General features: G+C 42.5%; 2 protein-coding genes across 4 annotated transcripts in view; both read left to right on the forward strand.

The window, feature by feature from the left end:
* The window catches only part of LOC127632574 (protein NDRG3-like), a 57,149-nt gene extending 36,571 nt beyond the window's left edge, over positions 1-20,578 (forward strand). For 2 of the 3 annotated variants that reach the window (XM_052111229.1, XM_052111231.1), the window contains 14 exons: positions 687-792; positions 880-1,000; positions 2,068-2,130; positions 2,316-2,376; positions 8,469-8,555; positions 9,562-9,618; positions 9,747-9,850; positions 10,698-10,763; positions 10,852-10,903; positions 11,348-11,395; positions 13,386-13,421; positions 13,566-13,617; positions 17,720-17,758; positions 19,134-20,578. In XM_052111229.1, coding sequence (XP_051967189.1) covers positions 687-792; positions 880-1,000; positions 2,068-2,130; positions 2,316-2,376; positions 8,469-8,555; positions 9,562-9,618; positions 9,747-9,850; positions 10,698-10,763; positions 10,852-10,903; positions 11,348-11,395; positions 13,386-13,421; positions 13,566-13,617; positions 17,720-17,758; positions 19,134-19,300 — 1,059 coding nt within the window. In that variant the 3' untranslated portion in view covers positions 19,301-20,578. The remainder of the gene's footprint in view (positions 1-686; positions 793-879; positions 1,001-2,067; positions 2,131-2,315; positions 2,377-8,468; positions 8,556-9,561; positions 9,619-9,746; positions 9,851-10,697; positions 10,764-10,851; positions 10,904-11,347; positions 11,396-13,385; positions 13,422-13,565; positions 13,618-17,719; positions 17,759-19,133) is intronic. The other variant, XM_052111230.1, reaches the window with a different exon arrangement.
* A 1,571-nt stretch (positions 20,579-22,149) lies between these two features.
* The window catches only part of LOC127632404 (short transient receptor potential channel 4-associated protein-like), a 41,685-nt gene continuing 40,029 nt past the window's right edge, over positions 22,150-23,805 (forward strand). Inside the window, exon 1 of the mRNA XM_052110974.1 lies at positions 22,150-22,291. Coding sequence (XP_051966934.1) covers positions 22,166-22,291 — 126 coding nt within the window. The 5' untranslated portion in view covers positions 22,150-22,165. The remainder of the gene's footprint in view (positions 22,292-23,805) is intronic.

The following is a 23,805-nucleotide window of genomic DNA, read 5'->3' on the forward strand; positions in this document are numbered from 1 at the left end:
ATTGTTAATGAAGCTAACACCGGAAAATCATTGGAAAAATCAGCTATTGTAGAGCCAGCTTAACTGAATTGTAATTTAAGTTTACAGTTGTTTTGCCCTCCCGCTGGCTAAGATTTCTCTAGATATTTCTATTGATCTTGTAGCCATCTGCTTTTGTTACCTCTTGGAATATATCACTTACGTTGTACTACACAAATACATGATTCCTGTAAACAACAGCACCAACACTTCCCTCTTCAAACAGAGCTGTTACAGTACATTATACACTCAGTATCATAGTAAATCCTTTAGTATTTCCTGAAAGCTTAAAGAGCCTGTATTTTTCAGGCCTTGAAAGGTCATGGAATTTAATAAAATCTTAAAAGTCATGGAAATGTATATAGTGGTATATACAGATTTCTAGTATGCTCTAAAATATGTAATCAGCTTGATATTGCTTGTGTAGGGTAAAAATTGCTCACAAGCAACAGGGATGTTCAATTCTTTGCTATGAATCGGTCAGTCGGGTTCACAAATATGTCTGAATGATTAATTTGCGAATGAGTCTGAATCAAAATTTATTTTAAGCCTTTTCTAATGTCTTCTCATCACAAATGGCTGGAAAGGTCATGGAACAGTGATAGAATTCAATTGGTTTCATGAATTGATATTTGCACATTTTACTGATTTCTTGTTCTTTGTTAAAGGAGCATGACATTGAGACACCCCACGGCGTACTCCATGTAACCATGAGAGGCAGAACAAAAGGCAACCGTCCCGTCATTCTGACCTACCATGACATTGGCCTCAACCGTATGTGAAACACATTACATAACACTCACATTTATAATTGCCTGATCACTGAGTATGGTGATAAAGATGCTGTTTGGACTCTTTCAGACAAGTCCTGCTTCAACACACTGTTTAACTTTGAGGATATGATGGAGATCACTCAGCATTTTGCAGTTATGCATGTGGACGCCCCTGGCCAACAGGAGGCCGCACCCCCCTTTCCCACAGGGTAAGTGGGGGCAACCCTCTGCCAATGATGCTAACCAGTAAACATAAACCCTTTTTTTCTAGGAAAAATATATTAAAATCCTTAAAACAAGATACATTTGGGGCCTGGGCAGCTCAGCGTGTATTGACACTGACTACCACCCTTGGAGTTGTGAGTTAGAATCCAGGGCGTGCTGAGTGACTCCAGCCAGGTCTCCTAAGGGAGGGTTGAGTCACATGGGGTAACCTGCTTGTGGTCACAATTAGTTGTTCTTGCTCTCAATGGGATGCGTGGTAAGTTGTGCGTGGTTCGCGGAGAGTAGCATAAGCCTCCACGTGCTGTGAGTCTCCGCGGTGTCATGCACAACGAGCCACGTGATAAGATGCTTGGATTGAATGTCTCGGAAGCAGAGGCAACTGAGACTTGTCCTCCTTCTCCCGGATTGAGGTGAGTTACTGTGCCACCACGAGGACATACTAAGTAGTGGGAAGTGGGCATTCCAAATTAGGAGAAAAGTAAATAAATATAACAAGATACATTTACTTAAGAAGCAAAAATGTACAATATACATAGAAAAGATACTGAATAAACAGAATACTGTATATCTTGAATTAAGTTTATTTTATTTATCTAATTTGACAAATCAGTTTTTTTTCCTTTCTGTCTTGTTTTAAGCATAAACATCACAAAATTGTGTTGGATTTATGCTTAAAACAAGAAAAAACTGTAAAAAAACAAAATCATTTTGGGCTCTTAAAATAAATATTTTGAAAACAAGTCTTATTATCTTATTATCGCAATTTTGCCTCTCAAGTCAATTTATGTTGTTTTAAGGATGTTTAGATATTTACTGGAAAACAAGACAAAATTATGACAATTTTTTTATTAATTATATACTAATTACTAAAATTATTTTCGTAGTACAGATGCTTGTTATTGTCAATAATCACTATGACATCAGCCAATTACAGTATGCTCAAATTTGGTACTTCTGGATTTAAATCTTGTGATGTGAAAATTACATGTGATAAATTTGTTATAAATTTGCCAAAATTCTAATTTTCTGTCTTATCTGTGTTTGTCTTCAGGTACCAGTACCCCACCATGGATGAGCTGGCAGAGATGTTACCCTCAGTGCTGACTCAGCTTAAGTGAGTATCAGAGTCAAACCTGTTCTTTATTTCTAAATTAAACCCTGCCACCTAAATCAGTCAGGTCTGTCGGTGAACATGTAGTCTGAAGAAACAGAAATGAGCATCAGTACATTTACTGCACCCAATAGCAGTGTATGTGACAGAATATGTGTTTGTATATGTGTTTGTCTTTTCTTTTGCAGGGTGAACAGTGTGATTGGGATTGGTGTGGGAGCAGGAGCCTACATCTTAAGCTGCTTTGCCGTGAGTTCAAATTTCCTTCCTCCCTTCCTTCCTTCCTTCCTTCCTTCCTTACTTACTTATTTACTTACTAAAAGGTGCACTCAGTAACTTTAGCTTGTGTCATCTTGGACTTGGACAGTGACACCTAGTGGTGTGGATATAGCATAGTTCAAAATCAATAGTTTCCAGTTACAGAATTGTACTGCCATGATTAATTTAATCCAAGAGTGAAAGTGTCCAATAGCAAGACGGTCTCTGAGATTAAGCGAGTGGTATTCAGATGGTCATGTGATTCTAAAATGGCAGCCCCCATAAGGGTACCCCTCCCCCATGTAGAATAAAACAGCTTTTAGAAGGTTACTGAGTTCTCATCTCATATGATGATTTCATACATGTGTTTCAAAATTACAATTCATATCTTTAGGAGTAAAACTTTTTATTGGGGAAAAAAATTGAGTTCACCTTTAAGATTTTAATTCGGCATATGTGCAAAAGTCTTGTTTCAAGTGTTTCACAAAAACATCTAAGATGGTAATTTATATCTTCAGCATGTAAATTCCCAAAGACTCCTTTTGCAAATAGAATAGAATAGAAGAACAGGGAGCCCTGCAACAGATGGCATGACCCCCATAGCGCCCCCCACTGAACATAAAGTCAGTCTGGGATTACATGAAGAGACCAAAGCAGTTGAGACAGCCTAAATATGTTAAAGAACTGTGGCGAATCATATCAAGAAAAACTGTGTCCAGGTGTACCTAGGAGTATTAGTGCTGTTTTATAGGCTAAGATGGTCACACCAAATATTGAATTAGCTTTTTTATGTTTACTGGACTTTATATGGCATTGATTGATAAAAGAAAATTATTTATGGATGTAACCCGCACAAGAAGAGACAGTCACAATGTAAGTCAAAACTGCGTTTTATTGCAGGCAGGCAAAAGTACAGCAAGGCAAATCCAGAAGAAGAATGGTCAGGGTGAGCGATAGGTCAAAATCCGGGGAATCAAGATATAAACAAGGGGGGCAAATCCAAAGAGAGAGGTCGAGGAAGGCGTGGGGTCAAAGCCAGGGTAATCAGAATAAGAATAACGAGACTAGTGGGAGCAAAAGACAGGGGAACAAGGGGAGCTGGCAAGCTAAGAGGAAGACAAGAGGAGTTCAAAACTAGACGAGACTAGTGGGGGGCAAAGACACGGGAAACTAAACACAATAACCAACAGGAGTGAGACGAACGGGTTGTGATATATATAGGGGCGAGTGCAGGTGTAAACAATGATAGGTGATGAGACGAGTGCAGGTGAAACTAATGTGGTGACTGAGAGCGGGCGCAGGTGTACATAATGTTCTGGCCATTGGGAGGGGGCATGTGAGCCCGAGGGGGGAGATAGTGTACGAGCAAGAGAGCTCGTAGGAGCAAAACGAGCGTGGAAGCTCGAGGGAGCAAAACGAGCGTGTGAGCTCGAGGGAGCAAAAACGAGCGTGCGAGCTCGAGGGAGCAAAATGAGCGTGAGCTCGAGGGAGCAAAACGAGCGTGCGAGCTCGAGGGAGCAAAATGAGCGTGCGAGCTCGAGGGGGCGGAACGAGCGTGGAAGCTCGAGGGGGCAGAGCGAGCGAGCGGGGTTCGTGACAGTACTCCCCCCTCTAAAACGGACGGCTCCTGACGGCCGCGCTCGGTTGCGAGGAGCGCGACCTCTGGGAAGTGGTGCTGGATGATCCCAACAAACAAAAAACCCTGAACAGACAACCCACAAAACACATAAACAAAATTGAGGGCAGTCCAAGGGGCACAGAGGGAAATGAGACAGTCCATGGGGTCAATGGCCAGTTTCAAGGCAAGGTCAGGGGGAACATAGCGGACAGGCGGGTGGTCGGGAGATCTAGGGGGCAGCCATAGGGCAGAGACTGGGTCAGGGGGTCTGGAAGGCGACTGGAGGACAGGGACTGGGTCCGGGGGTCTGGAAGGTGACCACCGGACAGGAATAGGGTCCGGAGGCCAGGGAAGAGGCCACAGGACAGGAAGGGGGTCAGGAAGTCCGGGCTGAGCCGTGAAAGGCGGTGCCGTCAGAGGCGGCTCTGGAGGTGGGGTTCTGGAAGGCTCTGGAGGTGGAGCCGAAGGAGGCTTTAGGGGCGAAGGCCTGGAAGGCTCTGGAGGTGGAGCCAATGACGGTGGCGCCGTGGGAGGCTCTAGCGAGGTAGGCCTGGAAGGCTCTGGAGGTGGAGCCAAGGGAGGTGGTGCCGTGGGAGGTCCCCGAGGCGACGACCTGGCAGGCTCTGTAGTCTCGGGGGGTAGAGCCGTAGGAGGCCCGAGAGGCGGAGCCGTAGGAGGCTCGAGAGGCGGAGCCATAGAAAGCTCTGGAGTCTTTGGGAGCAGAGCCGTGAGAGGCTCGGGAGGTGGAGCCGTAGGAGGCTCTAGTGGCAGAGTCCTGGAAGGCTCGAGAGGCTTGGGGGCGGAGCCCTGAGAGGCTTGAGGGGAGGAGGAGCCCTGAGAGACTCGAGAGGGGAAGCCCTGAGAGGCTTGAGAGGGGGAGGAGCCCTGAGAGACTCGAGAGGCGAAGCCGTGAGAGGCTTGAGGGGTGGAGCCCTGAAAGACTCGAGAGGAGAAGCCCTGAGAGGCTCGAGAGGAGGAGCCCTGGGAGGCTTGAGAGAGGAGGAGCCCTCGGGAGGCTCAGACTGGAGGCCCAGAGCCCCTGGGAGGCTTGAGGAGGAGGAGCCCTGGGAGGCTCGAGAGGAGGAGCCCTGGGAGGCTCGGGAGGAGAAGCCCTGAGAGGCTTGAGAGGCGGAGCTCTGGGAGGCTCGAGGGGTAGAGCTCTGGGAGGCTCGAGAGACTTGAAAGGCAGAACCCTGGGGGGCTTGGGAGGTAGAGCTCTGGGAGGCTCGAGAGGAGGAGCCTTAGGTGGCTCGAGAGGAGGAGCCCTGGGAGGCTCGTGAGGCGGAGGCCGCGAGGGCTCTGAGGGGCGAGCAGAGGCTGGCAGAGCCGTGGAAGACTCTGAGGGTGGAGCAGAACCCGGCAGAGCTGTGGAAGACTCTGAGGGCGGAGCAGAACCCGGCAGAGCCGTGGAAGACTCTGAGGGTGGAGCAGAACCCGGCAGAGCCGTGGAAGACTCTGAGGGCGGAGCAGAACCCGGCAGAGCCGTGGAAGACTCTGAGGGCGGAGCAGAACCCGGCAGAGCCGTGGAAGACTCTGAGGGCGGAGCAGAACCCGGCAGAGCCGTGGAAGACTCTGAGGGCGGAGCAGAACCCGGCAGAGCCGTGGAAGACTCTGAGGGCGGAGCAGAACCCGGCAGAGCCGTGGAAGACTCTGAGGGCGGAGCAGAACCCGGCAGAGCCGTGGAAGACTCTGAGGGCGGAGCAGAGGTCGGTAGAGCTGTGGAAGACTCTGAGGGAACCTCTGCGGTCTTGAGCACAAGACGAGACTGGGGAGAAGGGGCCCTCTTCCTTCTCTTACGTCTTCGGCCAACAGGGGACGTGGCCATGGGGACGGTCGAGGCTACAGGCGCTGGCTCTGGGGCGGTCGAGGCTACAGGCGCTGGCTCGCTGACCGTGGCAGACATGGGCACTGGCTCGCCGGCCGTGGCGGGCATGGGCGCTGGCTCGTTGGCCGTGGCGGGCATGGGCGCTGGCTTGTTGGCCGTGGCGGGCATGGGCGCTGGCTCGTTGGCCGTGGCGGGCATGGGCGCTGGCTCGTTGGCCGTGACGGGCATGGGCGCTGGCTCTCTGGCCGTGGCAGGCATGGGCGTTGACTCGCTGGCCGTGCCAGGCTTCGAGACTGGGGCCGTGACAGGCTTCGGGACTGGGGCCGTGTCAGGCTTCGGGACTGGGGCCGTGGCAGGCTTCGGGACTGGGGCCGTGACAGGCTTCGGGACTGGGGCCGTGACAGGCTTCGGGACTGGGGCCGTGACAGGCTTCGGGACTGGGGCCGTGACAGGCTTCGGGACTGGGGCTGTGGTAGGCTTCGAGACGGGGGCCGTGGTAGCCTTCGAGACGGGGGCCGTGGTAGGCTTTGAGACGGGGGCCGTGGTGTGGAGCGCTGGTTCAGTGTCTGCCTCCCCCACAGTAAACGAGGAACCAGCGTACAGTAGGGCGAGGTCAATAAACTGAGCCAGGTTGAGAAAGCAGCGACCACCAGGCATGAATGATGAGGCTGGCTCATTCAGTCCATATTGAAAAATGTCTTTTAGAGCCACCTCATCAAAATTCACCTGGTTAGCCAGGGCACAAAAGTCAACCACATAAGCCTCCAAGGGTTGACTCCCTGACGCTAAAACCAAGAGTTGGGCCGCTGGGTCCATAATGTTAAGGGCACGGTTTAAAGTTCTACAACCGCTGCCCTGCATAAACAACCCTTGGCAAGCGCCGAAGAGCCATCAAACCTCTCAGGGGTTGAAGGCTTACGGCTCAGAAATGCACTGGAGGCATAAACGGGCTCAGGGGCAGACACAGGTGAAACAGGGTGACATAAATCAGACAAGGAACATACCTGCTGCCCCTGGGCCATGAGCTTGGTCCTGCCTCCAAACTGTAGCTCCTCGCGCTGAATGTGACGTGCACCTCCGCTCTAGTGAGCTGCGCGAATCCTCAGCGTGGGGCATTGTGACTGTCTTCGGTAATGGTTGGTTATTTTGTAACCCGCACAAGAAGAGACAGTCACAATGTAAGTCAAAACTGCGTTTTATTGCAGGCAGGCAAAAGTACAGCAAGGCAAATCCAGAAGAAGAATGGTCAGGGTGAGCGATAGGTCAAAAGCCGGGGAATCAAGATATAAACAAGGGGGGCAAATCCAAAGAGAGAGGTCGAGGAAGGCTTGGGGTCAAAGCCGGGGTAATCAGAATAAGAATAACGAGACTAGTGGGAGCAAAAGACAGGGGAACAAGGGGAGCTGGCAAGCTAAGAGGAAGACAAGAGGAGTTCAAAACTAGACGAGACTAGCGGGGGCAAAGACACGGAAACTAAACACAATAACCAACAGGAGTGAGACGAACGGGTTGTGATATATATAGGGCGAGTGCAGGTGTAAACAATGATAGGTGATGAGACGAGTGCAGGTGAAACTAATGTGGTGACTGAGAGCGGGCGCAGGTGTACATAATGTTCTGGCCATTGGGAGGGGGCATGTGAGCCCGAGGGGGGAGATAGTGTACGAGCAAGAGAGCTCGTAGGAGCAAAACGAGCGTGGAAGCTCGAGGGAGCAAAACGAGCGTGCGAGCTCGAGGGAGCAAAAACGAGCGTGCGAGCTCGAGGGAGCAAAACGAGCGTGCGAGCTCGAGGGAGCAAAACGAGCTTGCGAGCTCGAGGGGGCGGAGCGAGCGAGCGGGGTTCGTGACAATGGAAATTTTTTTGAAGAAATCATCATTATGTCATATTTTTCACAAGTGCCTAAAACTTGTGCACAGTACTGTACATATGCATATACTGTACGTACATACAGTATATAAATTCCACTAATATTTGTAAAAATATACAGTATGTTACAAATATGAATTTAATTTTGTTGCTGTAAATACTGTATGTGTTTAAGGTGTTTCATATGGTGCATATATTGGCATATATCAGATTTCCATAAGGGTATCAGTCAGATTTGGGGTAATCTGCTGTATCACATATTTGTATGCCATCCCCATCTACCCTTTAAGAGCTAAGTCAAAATAGCACTACAAAACTGCATCATCCCAGTGACTCTTAATGCAGAACTGTGATATTATTCTGTGTGCACTGCAGCCTCAAACCTCTGAAACTATTGATCAATGTCTGAATATCTCTGAGACACACATACGCTCACAAAAGCCTGATATATTCAGCATTTATTCTATGAAAAACAACACATAATATATTCTTCCCTTTCTCAGTGCATTTGTAATTTGCTCAGTGCTGAGTGCCCTTTCTCATTTCCTGTGTCATGCTCTCTCATCATCTCTATATGTATGTGTGCATCTGGCACACTGAAATATTAATATCAGCAGCATTGGTGGGTGCTAAAGGGAGATGCTATGAGTTCAGCTGTATAAAGCTCCTCTACCAGGGTTGGCCAGCAGCATTCAGCCGTGACTGAATGCATTTTTAAATCACACTCCCCATGGTTAACTAATTAAAGACAAAATCCTTTGCACTCTCTGCAGCTGATTCATCCATCTATGGTGGAGGCGCTGGTTTTGATTAACGTGGACCCCTGCGCTGAGGGCTGGATTGACTGGGCTGCTTCTAAGGTGAGTAATCAGTGTAAACAAACAGATGATGATTACATAGATGAATATACAGTTGGTACATTGTGTGGAATTCAAACTAGAGATACATATTTTCAGAATCAGCCAGACATGTTTTTTATAAGGCGTTTACGTGAGATTCATTCTAAAACAGCTAGATGGAGTGCAACAGAGTTGACCAGTGTACTTCAGACACTTTTGTGTGCCTGTTGAGGAGTGGTGTGCTGTTACTTTCCAAAAGCAGTCAGACTTAAAATTTCCTGTCAAACAATAAAATTAATGAAGTACCCCATAGGCACATTGAAGATGGCATCTGAGCTAAATGTAGGGGCCAGAAAATCATAGAGACTGAAAGGAATAGTTCACCCAAAAATGAAGATTCTCTCATAATTGTCTCACCCTCATGCCATCTCAGACACAATCAAAGATTTTTAGAAGAATATTTAATCTCTGTAGGTTCTCACAATGCAAGTGAATGGGTATCTAAATGTTGAAGCTCCAAAAAGCACATAAAGGCAATGTAAAAGTAATCAATAGGATTCCAGTGTTTAAATCCATATCTTCAGAAGCGATTTGATTGGTGTGGGTGAAAAACAGATAAATAAGTCCTTTTTTTACTATAAATTGTCCTCCCTGCCCTGTATAAGCAAGAAGGTGAATTGCCAAAAACACAAGAAGAACAATTTGAGAGTGAAAGTGGAGATTTATAGTAAAAAAGGACTTCTGTTTCTCACTAACACATATTATATAGCTTCTGAAGATATAGATTTAACCACTGGATTCTTATGGAATACTTTTATGTATGAGGTGTGAGTAAATGATCAGAGAATTTTCATTTTGGCTCCTCTGACTTTTCCCAGTAAAGGAAGCAACCACCTAGCATCCACACAAAACAACCTAGCAACCATCTAGCAATGCCCTAGCAACCACACCGACATCTTAGCAATCACATAACAAATGTTATGTACAAATTGAGTTGCAAATGGACTGATTTGCTCTTTCTCTTTAGCTCACTGGGTGGACCAGTAATCTCGTGGACACTGTGATGGCTCATCACTTCAGCACTGTGAGTAAACCCCACACACTATAAAAAAAATCAACCTCATAGCGCTTAATGAACACCACATGAACCATCTGGCTCAGTCATATTTGCTATTAATGCAATGTTTATTATTTGTAATTCTGATAAACTAGGAGGAGTTGACTGAAAACCTAGAACTGATACAGACATACCGTCTGCACATTGCTCAGGATATCAATCAGGACAACCTGGCCCTCTTCTGTGGCTCATACAATGCGTAAGGATTTTTTCATTTAAGAGCTTGTCTGTAATGATTAGATTCAGTTGGTTATACAGTTGAGTTCAAATGTCTGATTCCACATTGAAAATCTGTGAATCAAAATCTAGTTTAAACATGGACATTTTTTTAGGATTTTTGAAACATGTACTATACAGAAATGTTATAAAATAAACAGAAACAAATGTCTGCACTATTTCTAGGTCCTTAATCAAATAAGCAAATCTGTGTGTCATTGACTATGTTAACTCTATACAAAAGGTCAGATTTCCTTTCTTCCAGTGAAACACACAACACGCTCTTTGGAACATTCTCAAATCATGCTGGATGACACGAATCATCAGGTTTTGATGAGTCCATGCCAGCTCAAGTGCATGCCAGCATTAAAACTGAAGGGAAACATACAAGATACTTAGAAATTCTGAAATTCTTGTTAATATTTTGTAAAACAGTTAAAGGATGGGCAAGGAGGAGGCGAGAACCGGCTTGTCAACATAAATTATATTTTAATGTAAACTTAAACCAAAAGCACAAACATAAACACACATGACGGACATGCCCGTAATTCTCTCTCTCTCGAACCATCGTCACCGGCCGCCTTTATCCCTCGCGCGCCTCATCAGGCCGATTGGGGACCGGGCACGCGATATTCCGACCGGTCCCGCCCCCCTCCGCTCCACATATTTACATTTGACTTTTCATTCAAATCACTATGCTAATAATATAATTTGAATTTTAACTGTATTAAATTTGAAAAGTTTTTTCACAAGTAGACTCAGACTTTTGAACCACATTTTGCAATACATATTCTGCCAAACCCTCTAAATTAGTTGCTTGTTTCTAACAGGCGTCATGACCTCGGAATTGAGAGGCCAGTTGTCGGTCTCAATGAGAATACTGTGAACACGCTTACGTAAGCTTCTCTTTTGACTTGTTCAGTACTCTGTGGAGGTTTGATATTTTCAGAGCATTGTTTTTCACCTCCGTCTGTCCCTGTACAGATGCTCTGCTCTGCTGGTTGTTGGAGATACGTCCCCTGCTGTAGAGGCTGTGGTGAGTTTGCATGCACTGTATAAGTCATTAATCTTGTGTTGATGAGTTTAACTGAAAGTCATTTAGGTTTTTTTTCTTTTTTCTTGCTGCACCCTTTACTGTTCCCTACAAAAAATATACTTGAACATAGATGCAATATCTGTGTTTTTTATGTTTTACATATATTGCAACATATCACATTTCTGAATAGGTATCAAAAATATATTTTAGCTTAACTGCTATATCACATGGTATGTCATCCCCACCTGCCTTTTTAGAGCAGAGTTAAAATAGCCCTGCAAAATGTCTCTTAATGCAGAACTGTGTTATTATACTGCAGCCTATGTAATATACATTGTGCATGGCAGTCTCAAAAATTTGGGGCTGTTGATCAACATCATGAACTTTTAGTCGTAATCTACTCTGTTGTATCTTATAAAGTCTGGTAAATTCTTTTAAATACAGGTTGAATGCAACTCTAGGTTAAATCCAGTCAAGACTACTCTGCTGAAGGTAAGATAACATGCGTCTAGTATATAAGCATCACATTAGAGTCCAAAAGTGCCCGCCCACTTTTTCAGCCGACTGGGTTCCAGAAGTATTTTTCCCATTCATTTCTTCCATAGGCTTTTTATTAAATCCTTCATAAAAGAGTTCTAAGCCAAGAACCAAAACAACCAGCTCTGAGGTGAATCACAACATTACAAACTTTGTTTTTTTAAAGACTTACCATCTTTAATGAGAGAATTAACTACAATCCCATGAAGCAATTCGAATGATATTATTCAATATAAACCAATGGAAATATATACAACTATTGATTTTATGTTGTTGATTATATGTATTGAAACAATTTAGCTTATGTTGATTGCAAAATATTCAGATAAATACAAATACATAAGTAGTTTGAGGCTGAAGGGATACCAATTCATTGTGCCATACACAGTACATCATGGAAGTGGGCAGTCACTTGCAGGCTTGTTTGGTGGGCTTTCTTGGGTGCAGTTGTCCGATTGGTGGATCTTTCTTCACTGGGCCATGGATAGTGAAGTTGCTCACTAAGAGCTATTAAGCATGATTTTTGAACAATGAAGTTGAAATAACTGATGGCTTCAACACAAGCATATACAGTACCTTCGATTAACAACCTCAGAGCTCATGATAGGTCTGTATTTAAAGGTTTCAATTAATCAATTAGTCTATGGAAAAAAAAGTATGGGATTTTTACTTCTGGACTCCAACTGTTGTGCTCTATTTCTATTGCTCATTCCTATTGTTTTTTTTTCTCCTCCAAATCTTCTAACCCTAATGGTGCATTTACATCATGATTATTACCAGATTCTGACTTGTAAAGAGCATTTACATCTAAGAACTCATAATTACAAGTTTATTTCTATGAGCACTGTGAATTGACAGTCGTGACGTCGTGTAAAAGGAACCAATATGGCAGCGGCCTCAACAGTTAATTGTAGTGAACACATATTTCTGTTAAAAAATCCATTTTATTTTGCTATTGTTATTTTTTCCTTAAAAATTTTGCAACAACACATAGATGTGAATGAATGAATTTGTGTATTGATTAATATTTTTGCAAAGCCATTTTGGCATTTGTATCACTTCCAAGGAACAGCTCTAAAAGGAGAATTACAGTAATGACACAATGTAAACAGTATTTTTATTAAACTTTGGCATGTAACTCATTCAACGTTTGTGCTGTAGACATGAATGATACCTTAAATAATGTGGCTTGTTGAGGAGAGGTGTGCTTTTACTTTCTTAGCAATCACACTTGTGATGTTCGCCTGCCGAACATTAAACCTTATTCACAGTAGCGTCATCTTTTATTTTGAATGAAAATGAAAATGAGGCTGTGAGGGATAGACTTACCATCTCTTCAATAGCACGCATGGTATAAAGCTGTATGAAGCTCCTAGATCACATCTGATTTTCCACAACTCATGTTGTCTGGAGTTTTTTGTCTACTGAATGTTCTTGGAAATATATTTTTTCAAGGTGTTGTCTGTGGAACGATCCAAACACTTTAAACTGCAGTACAGCCCATTGAAGAGACTGTAAGTCTATCTCGAAGTCTCATTGTCAATCCTGTCAAAAATCAAAGATGGTGCTTCTGTGAATTAGGTCTATAGACTTCATCTGAAAGAGGAACTTAGGGGTAAGCATTTTTTTAATTGAGCCTGCAAACAAATGCTTAGAAAACTCTAGCAAAGGCATACACAGTAGCAACACACTTACAAACGCTCAGAATACCAAAGCAACCAGATAGCAACACCCTGGCAAACACTCAAAACCCCCTAGCAACTACCTAACAACCATCCAGAAAACCCTGGCTAACACATAACAACACGCTTACAACCACTTGTATACTGTATTTTCATATTTTCTTCAGAAAATGCAAGAACGTTGTTATTACCATACATACAGGTTTACATTTCTTTATTACATTTAATATAATGTTTTTATTCCCTTGCTCTCTCTTTGTCAGATGGCTGACTGTGGTGGCTTGCCTCAGGTTGTTCAGGTTAGTCTTTTATCTTTAGTTCTTGATATTAACCACCTGTGCAACTCCTATTATCTTCACAAACCCTCATTTGTTCTGGTTTGTGTATGCTGAATCTAATACAAAGGTGTAAACAGGTTTTAATTATCTTTTATCTCCCAACAGCCTGGAAAGCTGGCTGAAGCCTTCAAATACTTTGTGCAAGGAATGGGATACAGTGAGTAGTATATCTATCAGTTTTTTCACAAAGTTTGACATTTTCTAACCTGTGAAACTCTCTTCGGTTGTTTGCTTATTGTGCAAAGCAATCTGGGTCAGATTCCTCAGTAAACATGCATCTGTTGATCTGTTTCTCAGACACTATGGTAATAGGCAATTCAGCACGACACTATGACTAATCAGTGTCTTTTTTTAAGAGTCCAGAAAATCCTTGCTTTCTCTCTTTTTATTATTTTCCACACACAACTCTGCCTGGCTTCCCACACACACTGTTTTGATTTGTTTTTCTTCCTAGCTACAGACGTGCATGAAATTACAATGTCCTCTGAATGAGTTCTCCACACATATTAGTTGACAGGCTTGGCACTCCAGGAAAGAGTTTGGTGTTCTGCCAGCGCTCTGTGTGAAAAGATGTGGCACTCATCACTCAGCTCACATAGAGCTAGTCACCCTTTCTCTGACCCCATTCCGCCCCCTCAAAAGCTACTTGCTGTTTCATTTCTGGGCTGTTGCATTGTCTGTCCCTGATGCAATTCTGCAGGAATTCACGCCATGTCAGGAGTCGGACAAAAGACCTGCTTTTAAATTTAACCATCATACCCCCAGATAATTCTCTTAAGGGGTTATATAACTTTTAGATAAGAGATCATTGTATTATGAAAACTGTAACTATACTGTAACTTTCAGAAGAAAAAAAACATACTCCCTAGTCCAAAAAGTACATTCACTGAAATTAAGTTGCGAAAACACATCGTTTCATACTTCTGCAACTTACCGATACAGACAGATAAATACATTTTTAACACATGAACTCATCACTGCACACATGTACAATGCCTACTCAAAGACTTGGCCTGCCCAGTCATGCTAAAGTAACACAAAATCAGAATAGATATTAGTATTCTTAAACACCAAATTTTTTTATATTAAACTAAACTAACAATGTGGAAATATCCCCTAAACGGGGTGCTGATCTTGGCGGTGTGTAGCACCTGCAACATCAGCATGTTCTACTGAACAATTTGTTAAAAAAAAAAAAAACAGACTTTGACGAGAGTTTGTTGTTGAAAACAGTGGCAGGGTAAACTGTATTAGATGAGACAGCTCACAAATAAAAGTACAGCAAAACAGTCTTTTTGTCAGAGAGCGTGATAAAGAGGCCCAAGAGCAGAGGAACAGTTCAAGGAATTTATTAACAATAAATGAGAACTTTAATTGTGCTGGTGTAGACTGGAGATCCCGGCACCAGCTGCAGTTGAGGAAAGGTATCTTGGGGATGAGTGCAAGCCATAGCAGCACAATGGGCAGATCTGTGAAGAGTGCATTCATAGACGAGTGTGTGCATTGTAGAAGTCAGGAGCAGATTAGTAGGAATACTCCGTAGAAGCGTAGTGAGTTGCAGAGAACAACGCCCAGCAGATTGGAAGGCAATCACTTTCCCGACACGCGGGGAGAGATTTACATTTACATTTACATTTATGCATTTGGCAGACTCTTTTATCCAAAGCGACATACAGAGCACTTATTACAGGGACAATCCCCCTGGAGCAACCTGGAGTTAAGTGCCTTGCTCAAGGACACAATGGTGGTGGCTGTGGGGCTCGAACCAGCATCCTTCTGATTACCAGATTACCAGTTATGGTGCTTACAACTTGCTTAGTAATACTCTTGGCACATTCAACATCAGGCGCATGCGTCGATGACATACAAAGATGCTGACTGTCCACCTGTCTAGAAAACTTGGCTGAAAGCTTACTTTGCAGATGACAAAGTTGTGTCGTGCACACTGTTCACGGCACATGCAAAACCAAATTTTACTTTGGCCTTTGGCTAGCGTATACTGTTTTTCCACATGAAGTTCCACCTCACACATGGTTGATAAAAGCAGCGTATTGTTTTACATGTTCAACGCATATGCACTACAACTGCTTTGTGATACTCTTAGCACATTCCATGCCAGACTTATGTGCTGATGATGCGCAAAGACCTGAATTGTTGCAAGTTGCACACGAATAATCTGTACTGATGACGAAATTGCGTGGATAAGCTGGATCTAATTGCAGGCATTTAATGAAGATGATGAAAGTGAAAAACAAACGAGAACTGGCAAAGAGGGAACAAAACTATGGATCAGGAGGCCTGGGAAGCGGTCTCAGGGCAGGGGCAGGATCAGGAGGCCTGGAAGGCAGCCACAGAGCGGAAACAGGGTCAGGAGGCCTGGAAGGTGTCCACAGAGCGGGAGCCAGAGTTTGAGATTCTGCAGGTGGAGCTAGTGGATGATCAAAAACTGGACACTCAGGATAAAGACCCAAAATGGGGTTGGGCAGAGCCACAGGAGGATGGAGGTCTTGGTTCTTGAGGAACCAGAGGTGAAGCAGGTGGAGCCACAGGAGGATCTGGGATTTGAGAGTCAGGAGGTGGAGTGTGCTGAACTGTAGGAGGTGGAGTTTTAGGGGTGAGGGCAAAGCCATGGAAGATTCTGAGGACAGAGCCGGGAGAGGCTCGACGAAGGCAGGCAGAGCCGAGGGAGGTGGAGTCGTGGAAGACTTTGAGGGTGGAGCCATTAGTGACTGGGAACTGATCTCCGATGTCGTGAGCACTGGCAGCGACTGGGGGACGACCTCCGTGGTCGTGAGCACTGGCAGCAACTGGGGGAACGACCTCCGTGGTCGTGAGCAATGGCAGCGACTGGGGGAACGACCTCCGTGGTCATGAGCACTGGCAGCGACTGGGGGGACGACCTCCGTGGTCGTGAGCACTGGCAGCTATTGGGGGGACGATCTCCATGGTCGTGAGCACTGGCAGCGACTGGGGGACAACCTCCATGGTCGTGAGCACTGGCAGTGACTGGGGGACGACCTCCGTGGTTGTGAGCACTGGCAGCGCCTTGGGAACAACCTCTGTGGTCATGAGCACTAGCAGCGACTCTAGGAGCAAGAGCTCTTCTCCTCCAATTCCGGACTACCATGAGCACAGCTGTGGGAGGCTCGAAGTGCGGAGCAGCCCCCTGAAAATTCCACTAGGGCTGAAACAGATGTGAATGCTGGCTCTGGGACGGATGAGGCTGGCACTGCTGGCTCTGGGATGGATGTGGCAGGCATGGGTGTTGGCTCATTGGCCGTGGGAGGTTTGGAGCAAGGGGCTGTGGGAGGCTTGGAGCCAGGGGCCGTGGATGCAGGTTTTGGCCTAGGTTTCCCACCATAATCCAATGTGTAAGGGGAACCGCAAAGTTCCAGATTCTTCTCCACATACTCACAGAGTGTCCAGTGAGGATCAGCCGGAGGCATCAGTTCCTTCAATGCACTATTCAGACCGGTCCGGAAGAAAACCACCAGAGAGCGGTCAGGATAGTGCACTAAATTAGCTAGTTCTAAAAAAAAAAAAAAACATGGACATGATCCCCCACTGAATGGTCCCCTTGTCTGAGGAGGAGAATTTGGACAGCCGCTATCCAGATCCATATTTGGTCAGTTCTTCTGTAACAAGTAGTTGCTGAGATGAGACAGGAGACTCTGGATCTAATTGCAGTCTTTTAATGAAGATGACAAATGTAAAACAACATGAACTCAAATACCAACAAACGAACGAGAACTGGCAAAGAGGGAACAAAACTAGAGGGTATTTATACACACAAGGTTTAATGAGGGAATGGAGAACAGGTGAGAACAATGGGGAACAGATGGCAGTGATGAGGGCAGTGTAGGGCAGTGCATTATGTGAAATGTAGTCTGGGAGAAATAGAAGACAGAGGACAAAAACAACTTCAAAATAAGAGTCCTTGGAAACGCAACGGAGACACACTGTGACAATAAGTGTGTTATATTTCACCTTGTGATGCCCCCATAGATAAAGGCTCATAAAAGCAGTTTGGGAACAATGAGGCTCAGCTACTTAAATGTCACTGCAGAAAAAGGCTCATAATTTAAGACCCTCTTTGTGCAGAGAGGCCATTAGAACACAGCAGTAAACACCTGCATATGGCTTGTTGTCGTATGAACGGACATTAAACCATTGAGAACATTTCTTGCAAATACTGCACATACATTTATACAAAAAAGTTATTTTACTCTCTCTTTACCTGTCTCTCTTCAACCAAACAGTTCCTCATGTTTTGCTCAGCCATCTGAGTTTTGAATCAGGTACCTGGTTTCTGAACCAATACTTATTTTCAGTGTACATGTTTGCATGGTTCACTTCTGTGCTTGTGTTTACACATATTTGCATGTACATTTCTGTTATGGTATTATTAAGTGCTCGACTGGGCTTTTCAATGGACGATGCTGATATTAATATTGGGAGAGCTGGGTGGCCAATAGCCAATTTAAATTTGATACAGTATATAGATAATATAATTTAATGACTAGACAATAAATTAGATGCAAATATTAATGTGTAAGACTTTCTTTCCTCTGCTAAACACAAATTAAGATTTTTAGAAGAATATCTCAGGTCTGTTGGTCCTCACAATGCAAGTGATTGGTGACTGGAACTCCAAAAAGGGCATAAAGGCAGCATAGAAGTAATCCATAAGACTCCAGTGGTTAAATCCATAACTTCAGAAGCTTTATGATAGGTTTGTGTGAGTAACAGATCAATATTTAAAACCTTTTTTAATGGTAAACCTTCACTTTCACTTCCACATTCTGGTGTGGATGTGACTTTCACATTCAGATACCTACTGGTTGGGGCTGGTCAAAGGTGGTGATTTATAGTTAAAAAAAACACACCTATAATATTGCTTCAGAAGATATGGATTTAGCCACTGGAGTCTTATGAATTACTTTTAGGCTGCTTTTATGTCCTTTAAGGACCTTCTGACTGGTTTGTGTTCTGCAAAAGAAAGAAATTCATGCAATTCTGGGATGCATGAGGGTGAATAAATTATTCACCCTTTTGGGAATCAAAGTGACAGTTCACTTTTGGGTGAACTGTCACTTTAAATAAAAAATCCATTGACAAATCTGTTGGTAGATTTTGGAACTGGTACAAGGTGAAATTACGCTGCTGTTAATTGGACAAGTGGCCAAAATAGCCATATCACAGCTAATTAAACAGCCTGGACAATATATTGGTCTATCACTAGTATTGTATATTGTTCCAAAAAACATTTGGTAAGATGTGTGCTCATATATTTTATATTTGCTTATAGACTTCATATATAGAGTTTTATAGAAGACAATTTAACTGTTTTGTAGAATTTATATTTTTAAGTTTAATTGTTTATTTTCAGTTGAGGCATGTTGTGGTTTTTGATATTGCATGTATTTGGCTTTTTATACTGTATTTGTTGACAGGTTTGATTGGTTTATATTTTGTGTGAATGCTTGTATGTGCACATTTGTATTTGCATAGGCAGACGGAAACAAGACAAACTTGTTATTATCTGTGATTACATTCTCGATTTGGTTTCCTCTTGCATGTTTTTTTTTTCCTTTTTGCCACTGATACGTATAATTTTGAGATCATACTAAACTCTAGTTCTTACTTTGCAATGGATCTCTCTCGCACACACAGTACCTGCGGCCGGCATGACCCGCCTGTCTCGATCCCGATCCTCATCCTCCAGCATCACATCCTCGGATGGCTCACGCAACCGCAACCTAAACAGCCCTCTGGACGGGCCCAACTGTGGAGCCCTGGACAACCAGGCCAGGCCACAAACCATGGAGGTCTCCTGCTAAAAAGACACCGCCGCTCCTCTCCTCTCCCCGGGGCTCCGGGAGAATCTGTCTGCTGTCCTTTCACCCCTCACCTCCTGTTATTTGTGTCCTAGATTCCCATGTTTCTAAAGCCTTTAATAGTGAGGCAGGGGAGGCTCAAATGTATGATATACTGAAGGTATGCATAATGAACATATACAGAGGACACTATACGCTAGATACATTATCAGTCATAAAAGCAGAAAAAATGAAAGACTAATATTTCATTACACTGTTCTTCTACCCCCAATTTTTCTTTGTTAGTGGTCCATTTTAACATTCCCTCCTTTTTTTATTGTTTAAGTAAAAAGGATCCGTTTTTTGAACCTCCCCTAATTAAAGGGATAGCCCTCATTGAAACAAAACCTTTATCACATTCTTTATTTGGTGAAACAAAATGTTCAATCTCAGTCACGATTTACTTGTATTGTATGGAGAGAAAAAAGGTGAAGGTGAATGGTGACTGAGACTAAACATTCTGCCAAAAATCTCCTTTTATGTTCCAAGGAAGCCAGAAAATCATACCAGCTTGGAACAACATGAGGACGAGTAAATGATGACAGAATTGTCATTTTTGGGTGAACTATCCCATTTAAAGGAAAATACACACATTAAAAAATGTATGTTTTATGGTGAGAACTGTGAGCTTTCCTGTGCCCTTATCTTGCTACACTGCGATATTTTTTCATTTGTTGTCCTCACGCTCTTTGTTTTACTGTTACAAATAAATCGGCTGTCGTGTTCTGTTGTTGAATCCACTTTAATGTGATTCCATGAATGTAATGAATGTTTAAGAACTGACCTTTGTTGTGTTTTTATTACTTCACTGGCTTGCATTAAAAGATTAATATTACCTCTCTCAGCTATTAGAAGATAAGAATAATCTTGTGTAGACTTCAGATCACTCATCAGGCTAAACAAGTGGAATATCATTCATTTTTTTATCTTTATTATTTGTGTTTTTAACATTTACAATAGGCTGTCACTTTTTAAATATGCAAAGCAACAGTAGCAAAGACTTAGTGTCATATAAAATCATGTTTTTCTTTTGTACATTTGACAAGATCGCTCACTATTAGTTTTTTAGACAGAATTATTCCTAATGAAACTATATATAGATGTACACATGGAATGACAGCTTTATGGACATGAATGTAAGTATGAAAGTTTGTCTGATGAAGTTACTGTCCATTGATTCTCAATTACTAAATAAAGTTACAGTATATCACAGAAACTGGCACAAGGTGTCTCAAGCATTTTTTACGAGTTGTAAAGTTATTTTCGAATGAACTCAACTACATCCAAAACAACTTCTCACCGGTTAAAAGATGGAAGACAGTCAAGTCGCAAAGTTTCCAACCACAAGTGTACTTTTTCTGTCCCTCACTTTGATCAATCCTTATCCACAGGTTGTGATTAGTATATTTTTAACAACCTCAAAAAATTACGAAAAGATGAGTATCATAGTGCCAAGATAATGTTACAAGATAAAACAAAATTAAGTATACAGAACAATAAATGAATGACTGATAATTGCTGTATTTGCTGGTCTATTTTCATAGGTACACTAATATAAAATCTTTGTATACATCCATGCTTTGTAATGTATGTACTTTAATTGAAAGCTTTGCATCTTAGCCCCATTTACAACTAAATTGTAATTGCAATATAAATGTGGATTTGTAGTGTCTATATAAGCACAGGAAATTTGACTTGCACTTTGGTATGTTCACTACAACTCCTACTCAAGAGAATACACATGTCAATTCACACGCAGAACAGAGGACGAAGGTCATATACAGTATCAACATTGTTACTCTTCTAGTCATGTGTCTGGGATCCCTATAATCAAATACTGATGTGAGGGACCAGGCAGGAAAAAAAAATCATCTTTCAATTTGAACATAACTGTATGGTGTTTGAAGCCAATAAACTACAACTAGTGTTGAAACAGAATACAGTACAGTAATTACAGTTTTATTATTTAATGTATACTTATGTTTAGGACTAGGGCATAGATGGATCTACACCTGCCTAGTATAGTTTGGCTGTTCTTCAGCCAGGGTTGTCTAATAAAGGTAGGACATGACTATGCACTTAAACTTGGTCCACATACAAACATCTTTGCTTAGTCAAACACATGACTAGACAGTTAATTTAGCATTTACTCTGAATTGCCCAGAGTTGATGTCACCCTAATTAAATATAAAATTATTATTTATTAATTATTGTATTAAAAATATATGTATAGTCTGATACCAGCATTATTAAATAATATCTTCTGATTCTTATATATTTAAATATACATTATTTACTTCTTTAAATTTATTTAATGTTATTTTTAAAAGTACTGTAGCTTATAAGTTGTATAAGAGTATACAACTTATGCCAACTTTCCTAAAGAATCAACCTTTAGTTTTAGAGAGACTTTTTTTACAATGTATTTATTTATTTATTACTGTCTGTGGACGGTTACACCACTAGATTTCTTTTTTACTTTAAGCCCCAGAAGAAATATCAAAATTGCTTTTTATTGTTTTCAAGTAGCCTAATTGTTTTATGTGAATAGCATTTTGATGTTTGTTTGTTTTTTAAGAAAAAAAATTGCATCACGTCATTTACCAATTTTTCCAATTTGTATTTATTTTATTTATTTATGTATTATTTTTCTAAACAGAATCAACAGAAAAACAAACAGTCGAGTGTCCGTTTAAACTCTGAGTGCACGACGCCCTCGCGTTGACACTTTAAGTAACGTCCACATGAGGGCGCTCGACGCACATGACTGAACGTCAACAACAGAGCGATTTGAACTTCCTGTTTGGAACAGTTCAGAAAGACGAAGTAATGGCGACGATACTGGGGCCCGAGTCCCCTTGGACGGGAGGAAAGAAAAGGGCTCGTAACAGGAATGTCCTCACCAGAATACGGAACAGTCAGATCGATGGCCAAGGTTTCAGCAGAGGGACGCAGGTAATAGAGAGAGCTTGTTATCTCAGCAGAGAGAAGCCGCTGTCAGGATCCGCGTTTAGGAGGAGAACCGTCGACCAAAATGCTTTAAGTTGAAAACAAAATAAATCGGACGAGCGTGACGCTTAACTTTGATCTAAATGTGAACTGTGTGATTTCCAAATGCATGTAGAGTCAAATGGTCTCTAGATGAGAGAGACAACTGGTCGTTGACTTATTAGGGTTTTCTTGGCAGTGGCTGTCCGATCATTAGGGTTAAAATAGGATTTAAATGACCGAATAAAAGTGACTCAAACACATCGAGTCTTTTTAAGATAAAATACTAATATTTTATGTATTATTATTGAACACGCATAGATCAAATAATGATCCTGTAACGTTTTTAACCGAACAGCTGATTCAAATAAACACAGACGAGTCTCAAAACCTAGTAGTGAGCTGTCTACCTAGGTGCATTCGAACGTTATGATGCCCACTAATGCTGTGTAGTGCACTAGGTTTTGTGACAGTCACAGATATTCCTTGTATTGTATCCAGTTTGTAATGGTCACTGTCCTGCAACCAAAATCTCTCTGATTCATTTTGCAATTTGTGGTCCATCACTGATGGAGTCAAATTGGACTCCAGTTGATATGGGTTATTGGATCAAAATTAATCAAATTAAGATTTTTAGTAGAATATCTCAGCTCTGTTGGTCCATACAAGGCATGTCAATAGAGCGCAATAGTGGCCGTCCACTTTTTCAGCCTTCTGGGTTACGGAAGTATTTTCTCCATTAAATTATTACATAGACTTTTAATAAAAGAGGTGTGAGCCATGAACCAAACCAACCAGCTCAGAGGTGAATCACAACATCAAGAACTTTGTTTTGAGGCAAAAAAAGTATTCAAAATCAGACATAAAGACAAAGGTACAAGGATGTGTACTTATCTTGTTTCATGAGGGCATGGACTACTGTCCCATGATGCATTTTGAATGACATGCATGTACCATGGTAATGATTTTTAAACAATGAAGTTGAGAACACAGATGGATGGCCTCAGCTGAAGCATATACCATCGATGAACAACCCTCGGAGCTCATGGTAAGTCTGTCTTTAACGGTTTATAAGTTATCATTGAAAATCAGTTAGTCTATGGGATAAAGTAATGGGATTTTTACTTCCGTAATCAGACTGTTGAGCTCTGTAGGGTCCAAAACTTTGAAGCTCCAAAAGCATATAATGGCAGCATAAAACTTATTAATATGACTCTAGTTGTTAAATCTATATCTTCAGAAGTGAGTAGGTGAGTGTGAGAAACAAATCAAAAGTTAAAGCTGCTTTATGTAAGATTTTTTTGGGATAAAAATGAATAAAATGCCATTATTGATTGAGTACATAAACAATGATCTATACCTTACCTCGATTCACTCTGGTAAGCCTTCATTAATATTTGTGTTTTTAGCAGGTCAGATTTGTAGCGAAATCTCACATTTTTTTTTTTTTTTTCAATAATTTTTTTTGTATAAGTAAAACA

This window comes from Xyrauchen texanus, chromosome 39 (genome assembly GCF_025860055.1).
Source record: "Xyrauchen texanus isolate HMW12.3.18 chromosome 39, RBS_HiC_50CHRs, whole genome shotgun sequence".
NCBI classification, from domain to species: domain Eukaryota; kingdom Metazoa; phylum Chordata; class Actinopteri; order Cypriniformes; family Catostomidae; genus Xyrauchen; species Xyrauchen texanus.